At 47.5% G+C, this 13709-nt stretch overlaps 1 protein-coding gene across 1 annotated transcript in view; it reads right to left on the reverse strand.

Annotated features, from left to right (window-relative positions):
- Positions 1-8721: 8721 nt before the first annotated feature.
- LOC144211930 (neurogenic locus notch homolog protein 1-like) overlaps positions 8722-13709 on the reverse strand; it is a 34845-nt gene continuing 29857 nt past the window's right edge. The window contains exon 9 of the mRNA XM_077739506.1: positions 8722-13194. Within this exon, the coding sequence (XP_077595632.1) occupies positions 12844-13194 (351 nt within the window). The 3' untranslated portion in view covers positions 8722-12843. The remainder of the gene's footprint in view (positions 13195-13709) is intronic.

The following is a 13709-nucleotide window of genomic DNA, read 5'->3' on the forward strand; positions in this document are numbered from 1 at the left end:
GTGATCTATATAACACGAGTATCTGTTAAGGGAACATTTCTGTTATATATATTTGGAATCCGGGATTCATAACGGTCGTATTAAATAAGAGAATCAGGAACTTCTAAAAGATCGTATTAAATAAGATAATCGGGGATTCCGAAATGTTGTATGCAGGAGACCTGTTACTTCCCAGTACAAAAATTCTGCAACCTTATTTATTTAGAGTAGAAGTCACAATAGAAATGTGATTCATGTAACACGAGTATTTGTTCCGGAAACATTTCCGTTTGTTCAGGGAACATTTTCGTTTCTTCAGGGAACATTTCAGTATGTTCAGGGAACATTCCCGTGAGTACATACCTGGAGTCGGGGATTGGGGATTCCAGAACGGTTGTTTTGAGATAACGGAAATGTTCGTATGAAAACATAGGAATAAGAGTGATAGGTCTGAAAATACAACTTCAGGAGCAGGCTAAGAAAGAGTGAGATCAATTTAAATAGGAAATAGGTTTATTACCAGACTGCAAAGTGGACAGTGACAGCTCTAACAGTGGAGTCCTGTTCAGCGCGATGTTCTTGCAACTTTAGTCGAATGACCAGTGAGTGTGTCTTAAATACAGGCAAAACTGACAGTTGTCACTTGGACTTTGGACAGATACGTTTCAGTCATTTGCAGGGCAAAAAGTAATTGATCAGTGTCGGACAGTTGAGTATTTGTGCTGACATGTCAACCCAATATCAAGACTAGGATTGATTATTCAGTCAGACAGTTGGGTGTTTATGCTGACATGTCAGCCATAAGGATGACTACGATGCTGTTATACTTACAAAAACTAATACAATATGAACAAGCATTTGCAAAGATACTTTGTCTAATCTTACATATCCCTCCTGTTTGTGAGTATAAACACATCGGAACCTCGTTTGTTAGCGACGCTACTTTTGAACGAAATTCTTCACAAATTATTTCAAACTGGAGTTTAGACCGACCAGGAAGGGTACCAGGCGTCTCAGAATAGGAAAGATATATTAATCAGTGTCAGAAAGTAGCACAGCATACAGGATTGGGATATGGATTGTTGCATGTGTATACGAGTTAGCATTAGCTGGGTTTCAACAATCATGATCCGTTCGACTGTGGCATTAATGGTACGTTTGATCAAGCAGGGCAAACAACAGGTTAGGATAACAAGCACGAGGTCAATAACAGTTACGACTGGCACTAGGGGTTTCAAAAGAGTCTGTGTCCATGACGAGCCAGAGAGGAACCAGCCAAGCCATCCTTGTTGTGGAACCGGATCTTTGGTCATAGTGTTTTGTATGTTCTTCATAGTTTGTAAGGCATCATGGACTGAGTAGGATGCATTGGCAGGGATGAAGGTGCAGCATGAGTCTCCTACCATGGCACACACACCTCCCTGCTGGGCGGTTATTCTGTCGAGAGCAAGGCGGTTCTGGATAACCATCTGGGTCATGGCAGTCATTTGGATTTCTCGGCCTTGTTGTAGTCAGACTGATGCATTGATGTAGGCCTGGAATCTGTAGTCAATGTTTTCCCGATGTAGGATGTTCTTCGCTGTTCCTACCCAGGGGAACAACGCCATCAGGATTTTGGAGGAGACTGGCCAGTTTTTGTGTTCGAGGGGGACATCTGAGCCCCACACTCAATCATGGAGGCGGAAATCGAGGCTCCGTCGTTGACGCCTGATGGGTAGATGTGGGTTGGCATCGACTGTGGCAATCGAATCTGCTGTTGTTGTTGTTGAGTCACTTCAAGCGCCTGAGGATTACCCTCAGGCAGCACTAGAGCTGCCACTGGAACGCGGATTAGTTCATCCGGGGGGTAGTCGGAGGTGAGGGGCAGTCAAATATCTCCGGCTGGATGAAAAACGTAGGGTGCCACGTTGCTTGTTGCTAGCTCTGAGTGGTATTTGTTGGAATTAGCAGGCCGCGGCGAGCGGCCTCTCAGGAGACGCCACGTGAAGGTTTCCAACTTTGTCCCCCTGCTCTGTCGTCGCTCCGGCAATTGTTGGCTGTTGGACCTCGGGCTTTCGGCACCAAAGTATGATAGATCTGAAATACACTTTAGGAGCAGGTTAAGAAAGAGTGAGATCAATTTAATAGGAAAAAGAATTATTACCAAACTGCAAACTGGCTCTAACAGTGGAGTGCTGTTCAGCGCAGTGTTCCTGCAACTCTCTCTTTCATGAACAGTGGGTTCGTCTTTATATAGTAATAACAGAGCGTAGTATGGTTCCTATGACAACGACCAAACTCTGGGCAAAGTTGGATTAATCAGTGACAAGGTCTCCACGGCAACAGGCCAATTTTGGGCGAAGGCTGATTAATCAGTGGCAAGTCTCCATGGCAACGGCCATACTTTGGGCGAAGTCCGGTTAATCAGTGTAAGGTCGTCATGAAAACGACCAAACTCATAGCAAGTTTCTTATGACAATGATGCTTCTATACATACAAAAACTGATACAATATGAAAAAACAATTGCCAAGCGACTTTGACATTTTTTCTTACAATATTATCTTACAGATCATACAATGAAGCACCAAGGAGACCATGGAACTGAAGAACTGTTTCAAGACGACTTACTGGGAGGTGCTGTGCAATTCACATGGGGAAAACATCGACAGCTTGACCCACTGCATCACAGATTATATTAGCTTCTGTATTGAGAACATTGTACCTTCCAAGAAGGTCCGTTGTTACTCCAACAATAAGCCATGGATCACCAGGGATCTAAGGGCCCTCCTGAACAAGAAAAAGAAGGATTTTAGGTCTGGGGAGAAGGAGAATCTGAAAATGGTCCAGAAGGAGCTGAGGAGAGAGATAAGGAAGGAAAAGACCAGCTACAGGAGGAGGCAAGAGAAGCCACGTCAAAGAGGCAACACCAAAGAGGTCTGGAGGAGCTTGAGGACCATCTCGGGCCATGGAGGCAACAGTGGGAGAGGCCCGGAGTCCGGAGACGGGGAGTGGGCCAATGAACTGAATCAGTTATTTAACAGATTCAGCCCTGCCCCCGCTCCCTTGACCCCCCAGACCAGAAGCAACTCTCCCCCCTTGTTCTCCTCCTCCTCTTCCACCGGTCTCTGCATCACTATCGATCAGGTGATCAAACAGCTAAAAAAAGATCGAGGCAAGGAAGGCTACCGGTCCAGATGGCCTAAGCTTGGCAAAGTGATTCTGCATATTTTCAAACTCAGCCTCAGCCTGCAGAAGGTCCCCACCTTGTTGAAAACTTCCTGAATGATCCCAGTTCCAAAGACTGCGAACCCCAGGGATTCGAACCACTTCAGGCTGGTAGTATTAACCTCTCACCTGATCAAGCATTGGAGAGGATCCTCCTCAATCACCTCAGCCCCCTGATGAATGCAGAGCTGGACCCTCTGCAGTTAGTATATCGTCCAGGCATTGGGGTGGAAGATGCTACCACCTACCCGATGCACAGGTCTCTTTCACACCTGGGGAACACAGGAAGCACGGTGAGAATGATGTTTTTTTTACCTCTCCAGTGCGTTCAACACCATTCAGCCGGTTCTACTGAGAGGGAAACTGGAAGAGGCTTGAGTAAGGAACCACCTAGCCGCATGGATCATTGACTTCCTCACTGACAGACCACAATATGAGAAACTCCAGGACTGTCTGATGTGGTAGCTTGCAGCACGGGACCCCACAAGGGACAGTGCTTACCCCACTCCTCTTCTCCCTCTACGCATCAGATGTTACGGCTGTCAGCCTGGCCACACACTATGTAGTAGAGTGTGTTGTTTCTTTTCATCTACAGGTACATGGAGCTGTGGCTCCACCCCTGTGACAAAGCCCTGCCCAGGCCAACACAGCTGTGACTACTTCCCCATCATCCCTCCTCCAATCAAGATTCACTCCCTGTCCTTATTTAAACCCTTTTATTTGTCAGTTCACTCTTTGACTCTCTTGGCTGCCTGTGATGGAAAATGCTGAGACAGTGGAGTCCTTAGTCTTTAGAAAGCACATTGTTTAGTGCTAAGTAAAGTTTAATTACCCCAGCATCACCTAATATTGTGAGTACGTTACTCCTTACTATATTTAGTATTTATGTTGGCAAAGTTAATGATTTCGGGTTGAGATAAGTTTAGACACCCCGGGGTATACATATATTTTGTTGCATTTAGACACGTAGTTATTCCCCTGTCTAGACTTTGATTACATCAATTCTGACAGTGGCACCCTTCGGCCTTATTTCCTGTATTTTGTGGGTGTTCATTTGAACACCTGTGTGGGAGGGTGTTTTTTACCGTGTTTATTTGAGGGTGCCACTTTAATATCTTTTGCTTCCCCTATGTTATCCCGTTTGGTGGACTTCGTTGTCAATAAAATATCACTGAAGGCTACTTGCAGTGTTTGTCTGACTCATCCTTGACTGAACCCTTCTGCTGTGGTAGTTGAGACTCCCGTTGTATATCTCACCATCAGGGGGAGTCGTAACATCAGACTTCAAACATATAAAGACAACCTGCCACCTCCAGAAGTTCATTGATGACACTGCTATTGTTGGACAAGTGACGGAAGGGAACGAGGAGTACAAGGGAGTCATCACAGCCTTTGTTGACTGGTGTAGGCAAAACCAACTCTACATCAACACCAGTAGACAACGGAAATGGTCATGGACTTTAGGAGGACACCTCAACAAACTGCTCAGGTGAACATCCAGGGTAAAGTTAAGTACCTGGGTGTTCACCTCAACAACAAACTAGACTGGTCCACAAACATAGATGCCCAGTCTACGGTCCTTTGGAGTGTGCAAGACACTGCTGAGTACTTACTACAACACTTTGGTGGCATCTACAGTGTTTTATAGAGTGGTCTGGGGATGCGGGAGGATGGATAGGGACAGGAACAGGCTGAATAAGCTGATCAGGAGGGCCAGCTCTGTTCTGGGCTGTCCTTTGAACTCTGGAGGAAGTGGGAGAGCGAAGGATCCTGACCAGGATATTGCACATCCCACCCCCTGTGAGTCTGTGGAGTCTCTCCGAAGCTCTTTCAGCAATAGACTGCTGCACCCTCATTGCAGGAAGGAGCGCTTCCACAGATCCTTCCTCCCATCAGCAGATTCACCGGTGCAAAAAGGTCCCCCCGCTTGCATACCTAATGCTCCATGTAAGGACACTGAACTATCGTTGGCCCCATTCGCGAGAATGAAGGAAAAGGACGGGCTGTTCTCATGGTGGTAGCTTTTAATGACTCAAAAAAGCTTTACAAAACAACTAGGGCTTGAATATCCCAAACATAACAGAACCGAAGCATGGGGAACAATACTTTGTAATGATCTATGCTGTGACACGGCGTGTCACGCAGGAAGTTACTTCATGGTGACCAACGCTTCAGTCACACTTAAATATCCACATCAGGAAGCAATCAAGGATTGTCAACAGCTGCTATGAAATGACATCCAGCCAGAAGGGGCAAATGAGCCGCTCTTGAGAGTACCTCATCACTAAGGGACGGATCCTAGACGTCCCAATGCCAAATGTCCATGCGAAGCGAGAAGTCGGCGGGCGTCCGCGCCGGTCGGTGATGAGAGTTGGGCATGACCGATCCGGTGGGTGTTCGCGCCGGCCAGAAACGAGACGAGGCATTGTCAGTCGTGCGGTTGTCCGCGCCAACCAGAAACGAGGCATTGTCAGTCCTGCAGGCGTCCGCGCCGGCTAATGACGAGGCGTGGGCATGACCGGTCCGGCGGGCGTCCGCGCCGGCCGGTGACGAGGAGCGAGCGTGGCTGGCCGGCAGGTGTCCGCACCGGCCGATGGCGGGGAGTAAGCGTGGCCGTGTTTAGCGAGGACCAGGCCCCGGCACTCCTTCACATCGCCCTTATGACTGTGACATTGACATATTGCCCGGTGCTTCTCTTCCAAGTCGCTGGGTCTACAACATCTCCAGGCCAGAGTGGGAGGCACTGGATGACTACATCTCCGGGGTGCTGGCATGTGGACAGATTCGCCCTTCCTCCTCCCCTGTAGGGCAGGGTTTTTTTTTGTCGACAAGAAATGCGGCTCGCTGCACCCCTGTGTCGACTACCCTCCCTGACTGAGATCACGGTCGGGAGCAGGTACCCTTTGCCACTCCTCGACTCGGATTTTACCCCGCGTGAATTTTTACAAAGTTGGACCTCCGAAATGCTTACCATCTGATCCGGATTCGGGAGGGGGATGAATGGAAAACGGCCTTCTCCACCCCCAGGGCCATTTTGAATACCTGGTAATGCCTTTTGGACTCTGCAATGCCCCGGGAGTGTTCCAGTCCCTGATCAATGACGTCCTCCGGGACATGCTAAATCAATTTGTATTCGTTTATCTGGATGACATTTTGATTTTTTCACGCATCCTTGAGGAGCATATACAGCATGTGCGCCAGGTGTTGCAATGTCTCCTGGAGAACTGCCTGTTCGCCAAAGCTGAGAAGTGTGAATTTCACGTATCGGAGACCACCTTTCTGGGGTATGTGGTGGCCGCCGTGGAAAAGCGGATGGAAACCAAAAAGATGGACGGCGTGACTCAGTCGCCCAGACCCAAGGGGAGAAGGGAGTTGCAACGTTTTTGGGGTTTGCAAACTTCCATAGACGTTTCATTAGGAACTGTAGCTGTGTCGCCGCCCCCTCACAGCACTCAAATCCATGAAAGTCCCGTTCTGTTGGTCAGACGCAGCGGAGGCAGTGTTCTGTGACCTGAAGTCCCATTTCACTGTTTCTCCCGTCCTCTCCCACCCAGATCCTGAATTGCAGTTCCAGGTGGAGGTCGACGCCTCGGAGGTGGGGGTCGGCGCTGTCCTCTCCCAGCGCAAGCAGGTGGATAGGAAGTTACACCCTTGCACCATTTTTTCCCGAAGGCTGTCCCCAGCTCAACGCAACTACGGCATTGGAGACAGGGAACTGCTCGTGGTGAAGATGGCCCTGGAGGAATTGCGACACCACCTGGAAGTGGCTAGCCAGCCGTTCATGGTTCTGACGAAGCACAAGAACCTGGAATACCTCAAGTCGGCCCGGAGGCTAAACCGTTGCCAGGCCAGGTGGACCAAGTTTTTCAGTAGGTTTAATTTTCCACTTAACTATATCCCGGGTTTCAGGAACGGAAAGTCGGATGCACTATCCCACGTTTTTCAGTCCCCGGACTCGGAGGAGGAGTCCCCAACGATCCTTCCTCCCTCCTGCATGGTGGATAGCATAAAGACGGGGCTGCAGGCCGAGGTATTGAGGGCCCAAGAGCTGGAACCGGACACAAGAAGAGGTATGCAGAACGACCTGTATGTTCCGATCTCAATGTAGTCCAAGGTACTAGAATGGGCCCACACCTCCTGTCTGACCTGCCACCTGGGGGTAGCCCACACACAGACGGTATTGCGCCAATGCTTTTGGTGGCCGACATTAAGGGCAGATACGCAATCTTTCGTATCTGCCAGCCATGTGTGCCCACGCAACTAGTCCACCACCAAGCCAAGCTCCGGTCTACTCCTCCCACTCCAGATTCCTAGTCGGCCCTGGTCTCATATTGCGGTCAACTTCGTTATGGGCCTTCCCAAGTCCCAGGGTAACACCGCCATACTCACCATAGTCGACCAGTTTTCCAAGGCGGCCCACTTCATCTACCTCCGAAAACTACCCTCAACCCAGGAGAAAGCCGCCCCCCACACGCAGCATGTTTTCTGCCTGCATATAATTCCGGCCAACATCGTCTCCGACCGGGGTCCACAGTTTACTTCGCACGTCTGGTCTGCCTTCTGTTCAGCCCTGAAGATCACCGCAAGCCTCTCCTCGGGATATCATCCGCAGTCAAACGGTCAGCGTGAGCGCACAAATCAGTAGTTGGAGGTAGCGATTTGCTGCGCCACCCATGCCGACCCAACCGCCTGGAGCGAACATTTGCCCTGGATCGAATATGCCCACAACTCCAACCCTATCGCTTCCTCCAACATGTCCCCTTTCAAGTGCTCCCTAGGCTACCAACCCCCCTTAGTCGCTTCTCTAGAAGCAGAGATTGCCGTGCCGTCCGTCCAGGCACACCTGACCAGATGTGGCCATATCTGCTTGCTTCCAACCATGCCCGAGGGCAGGCCAACCGCCGTCATGCCCCCGCACTAGCCTACGTTGTGGGTCAAGATGTTTAGCTGTCCACTCATGATCTTCCCTTAAAGACTGAGTCCTAGAAGCTGTCTCCCCGCTTCATCGGCCCCTACAGGATCAAACGGATAATAAACCCATGTACCGTGCGCCTCAAGCTCCCACCACCCTTCCACATCCACCCCACCTTCCACGTTTCCCAGATCAAGCCGGTTATGACTATGTCTGTGGTTCAACGTGATTGAACAAAAATTGTCTGAACCAAGGTGGACCGGATCTCTCCGGGTCACTGAGCCGACAGCCGTCTTGAAGGAAAGGGGTACAGGTGGTTCTACATCTTGTTTACATGGCCCGCCAGATCTGCCTCAGTCTCAGCCATGTCTTCATCTGAGTGGCGGCTGGAACCCATTGAAGTTGACAAAGGTTAATTTCATGGTACAGTGGTACCCTAAGATACAAGCTTAATGATTTGCCGGACTGAGCTCGTATGTTGATATCCTTGTATCTTAAATCAAGGTTTTCCATAGAAATGAACTCAAAACAAATTAATTCGTTCCAACCCTCTAAAAAAACACCAAAAACAGGATATTGGAATGGAAAAACATTTTTATTTGTTATAATTCACCATCTATTAACAGAAATGAATAACTAGTAGTTCTGGTGTTTAATAGTACTAAAATTAGATAGATTTTGTGGAGGGGAGAAAGAGAGAGCGAGTGAGAGAGACTTTTTGCACGGCAACATAAACATATTTAAATGAACATGGATTACGATACAGACACTCAAAACTAACTAAATTTAATTCTATTTTTATACGTTTCTTCTCCAGGGTTGGCTTTATTTTCTCCGCCTCCACCATGACTTTTTGCAGTTTTTAAAAGGAACCTAGTGTTGTTTGCTTTTGTCTCCCCTTCAAAATGTTCCAAAAATTATGCACAGAAATGTCCTCACAATATGATAACGCACGGCCACTTGCCAACTTGCACCGGAAGTAGTACTTATATCGTATTGGCGAGCAAGCTCCGCCGTTCTACATTGACTAATGGGGGAAAAAACACTGAAAAAATGTCCACCCAGTGCTCATAGAGACATTTACACGAGGGGGTTGCGACGGGAAAGACAGTGCCCATGTTGTTCTCCAAAGTAGCCGTTGACCACCCCTGGCTCTATGTTCATATATCAAAACTTTTCTCGTATCCCGAGGTAAATATTTGCTCGAAAAATTTACTCGTATATCTGAAATTGCTCGTATGTCGGGGCACTCGTAAGTAAAGGTATTGCTGTACCGGCCAATGAGACTAACACAATGCAATTAACATGAAGTGATAATTTATTAACAACAAAGTCCACAGAAAACCGGGACTATGGGAGAACATGGGGGAAGCAAAAGATACTTAAGTGGCACCTTTAAATGAAAAAGGTAAAAAAACACCCTCCCAGAGAGGTGTTCAAATGAACACCCCCAAAATACAGGAAATAAGGCCTAAGGGTGCCACTCTCAGAACTGATGGAATAAAAGTCTTGACATAGAAATGAGCTACATTTATAAGTGCAACAAACTATATGTATACTCCGGGGTGTCTAAACTCATCTAAAGTCCCCCTATGCAGCCTAAAATGATTGACTTTATCCACATAAATACTCAATAAATAAATAAACAATGAATATCATACTCACTCAGGTGAAGCTGGGGAAAACAAAACTTACGTAACTTTAGACAATTGGTGCCTTCTAAAGCAAGTAAGGACTCCACTGCCTTAAAACCTGCATGCCAGACAGTCGAGCCCAGAGCTGCAAAATAGGAGGGTTTAAATAAGGGCAGGATGAGGACCTGCATTGGACGATAAATGAGTGGGGAGTCGTTACAGCTGTGTTGGCCTGGGCAGGGCTCTGCCACAGGGGTGCCACAGCTCCAGGCACCTGCAGAACAAAACCAAACACAAAAACAACACAACCTACAACATAATGTATACCCAGGGTGACAGCCGTAACACCTTGTGCCTTGTGATTGGCTGGCCACCGATTCAGGGTGTCCCGATTCAGGGTGTAGAAGCACATTTATACATACACACACATATAGAAGCACATTTATACATACACATACATATAGAAGCACATATATACACACATATAGATCTAGAAGCACATCTGTTCTGTCTAATCACCCTCTTGCTACTGCCACAATGTAATTTCCCGAATATGGGATGAATAAAGTTATCCAATCCAATCCAATCCAAAATATACTTACACATACATATTGAAGCACATATATACATACACATAGATGTACATACATGCATTCGGTAGGTCTTAAAACAGCCATTTCTTTGCTAAAGAGCCTAACAGCTGATGGGAGAAAGAATTTGAGGAAGCAGATGCAATGAGGGTGCCGCAGTCTATCGCTGAAAGAGCTTCACAGGAACTCCACAAACCCATGCAGGGGGTGAGAAGTGCTGTCCATGATGGACATCATCCTGGTCAGCATTCTTCACTCTCCCACTTCCTCTGCAGCATGCAAAGGACAGCACAGAAAGGAGCTGGCCCTCCTGAACAGCTTAATCAGCCTCTTCCTGTCCCTCTCCGTGCTCTTGCATCCCCAACAGACCACTGCATAAAACACTGTAGATGTTACCACAGTGTCGTAGAAAGTCCTCAGCAGTGTCTAGCACACTCCAAGGGACCGTAGACTCTCCTTTTGTACAGGGCATCTATGTTTGTGGACCAGTCTAGTCTCTTGTTGAGGTGAACACCCAGGTACTTCAAATTCTCCACGATGTCAATTTCTGTACCCTGGATGTTCACCTGAGTCGTCTGTTGAGGAGTCCTCTGAAAGTCGATGACAATTTCCATTGTCTTACTGGTGTTGATGTAAAGGTGGTTTTGCCTACACCAGTCAACATAGATAGACTGTGATGACTACCCTGTACTTCAGGTCGTTCCCGGATTTCACTCGTGCAACATAGCGGTGTCGTCAGAGAACTTCTGGAGGTGGCAGGTGTCTGAATTATTTTTAAGTCTGATGTGAAGAGGGAGAAGAGGAGTGGGAAAAGCATTGCCTTGTGGAACTCCATGCTGCAAGCTACCACATCAGACGTACAGTCCTGGAGTCTCACATATTGTGGTCTCTCAGTGAGGAAGTCGTTGATCCATGCGACTAGGTGGTTTCTTACTCCAGCCTCTTCCAGTTTTCCTCTCACTAGGACCGGCTGAAAGGTGTTGAACGCACTGGAGAGGTCAAAAAACATTATTCTCACCGTGATTCCCGTGTTCTCCTGGTGTAAAAGAGACCTGTGCATCAGGTAGGTGGTAGCATCTTTCTACCCATGCCTGGATGATAGGTGAATTGCAGAGGGTCCAGCTCTGCATTCATCAGGTGGCTGAGGTGATTGGGGATAATCCTCTCCAATGTCTTGATCAGGTGAGAGGTTAATGCTACCGGCCTGAAGTGGTTTGGCTCCCCGGGGTTCGCAGTGTTTGGAACTAGGACCACACAGGAAGATTTGCACAAGGTGGGGCTGAGGTTGAAAATATGCAGAATCACTTTGTCAAGCTGATCTCCTCTAGCTGTTTTATCACCTGATTGACAGTGATGCAGAGACCAGCGGAAGAGGGGGAGAAAAAGGAGAATGAGGGGGGAGAGTTGCTTCTGGTCTGGGGGGTCAGGACTGATTCTGTTGAAGAACTGATTCAGTTCATTGGTCCACTCCCTGTCTCCGGACTCCGGGTCTCTCTCACTGTTGCCTCCATGGCCCGAGATGGTCCTCAAGCAACTCCAGACCTCTTTGGTGTTGCCTCTCTGGAGTTCTCTAGCTTCCTCCTTTAAATGATCGTTCCATCCTTATCCTTCTCTTCAGCTCCTTCTGAACCATTTTCAGACTCTCTTTCTCCCCAGACCTAAAAGCCCTATTTTTCTTGTTCAGGAGGGCCCTTAGATCCCTGGTAACCCACAGCTTATTGTTGGAGTAACAACGGACCTTCTTGGAGGATACAATGTTCTCAACACAGAAGTTAATATAACCTTTGATGCAGAGGGTCAAGCTGTCAATGTTTTCCCCATGCACAGCACCTCCCAGTCAGTGGTCTCAAAACAGTCCCTCAGTACTATGCTGGTCTCCTCGGTCCATCTTTGCATGATTCTCTCTTCAACACAGACATTGGAAGGATGCCTATCATCTTAGCGGTTCCATCCTGATGCGGCCAGCATTCACTGCAAAAGGCAGCCTTAGAATCTCCCATTCTAATCAGCAAAGAAGAATTTCTGATAAAATGCTCAAGTTATGTTCGAATTTGATGCATACAAATTGTAACCTTGCTTGTGGCCTCCTAGTCATCTTTATCTGCCTTCTGTATTTTGGTCGGATTATACCACCGTAGCTGGGTTTATAATTGACCTGCCCCCAGAATATTCTGGAATAAAACCTTAGAACAAACTTAATCATCTCCAGCCTGCATTTCCACAACCACATCCCCAAAACATGCATGGTAGGCTGTTTAAATGCTCCAAATCGCCCCTAGGTACGAGGGTAAGCATGAATGATTGTCCCTCTACTTGTGCCCTGTGATTGGCTGTCCACCGATTCAGGGTGTCCCCCGCCTGGTGCTTGGCTGGGATAGGCTCCAGCACCCTCACTCATTAAGAAGATAAACGATTCTGAAAACAAATGAATAAATATACTGTGTATGTGATAATTCTGTGATGAAAGTCTTCTATCTATAGTGTTGTGCCTTTTTGGCACAGGATTTTACGCACGCGATTCACTTAAAGTGCTCGGGCTAGTGTCCCCCCCATCACACTGGCGGGCGGACTGGAGATCCCCTCCGACCAGTCGGAGACATTGGAGTGTGGTGAGCAGCTGGACCAGCAATCGGGTGAACCGGGTGAAGGTGTAAGAAAGTGGTGGTCGGCAGAATGGAAGTAGGAAGCTGCCATCCACGTGCCGCTGTAAGCCGTCATCGGAGGAGGCCTTGGGCAAAGGGCACCCATCATGCCAGAGAGCCAGCCAGCCGGCATATGGTGGAGGCAGGGCAATGAGGAGTTGGTCGGGGACAGGATGCCCGAGGTATCCAACCGATCTTCCTTTTTGATGTTTTGCGGGGAGAGGTGTGTAACCTTTTGAGAAAAATCAGAAAGTAATAAAAAAAAGGAAACTAACAAGTCTTGGTACCCCAAAATCAACAGAAAGTTACCCAAAACTTCTCCCAAATCAACAGGAATTATGCAAAATAAACAGGAAGTGAAGCTTGAATGTGATTTATATTTAACAGGAAGTTATTAAAATGCCCCAAAATAAACAAAGAGATGCCAGTGAGGGACCCAGAAAAGTTAATTACCTTGTTCCTTAGTGCTAAAATGTTAAAACAACTGACTTATTAGGAATAAACACAAAATGTGGGTGCTCTTAGTTTTATATAGTGGAATGAAGCAGGAAACATTTGTGAATTTCCCAGTTCAATATTTAGGCCTGGCCAAAAAATCCTGGCAAAAATACAAACGAATAAAGAATGTATTTACTATGACCTAGATATGTCGAACTGAATTGTGTTTAATACGTTTGTCTCCTTGTGCCCTGTGATTAGCTGGCCACCAATTCACCAATTCAGGGTTTCCCCTGCCTCAGGCCCCAT

The sequence above is a fragment of the Stigmatopora nigra genome, chromosome 18, assembly GCF_051989575.1.
Source record: "Stigmatopora nigra isolate UIUO_SnigA chromosome 18, RoL_Snig_1.1, whole genome shotgun sequence".
Classification (NCBI taxonomy): Eukaryota; Metazoa; Chordata; class Actinopteri; order Syngnathiformes; family Syngnathidae; genus Stigmatopora; species Stigmatopora nigra.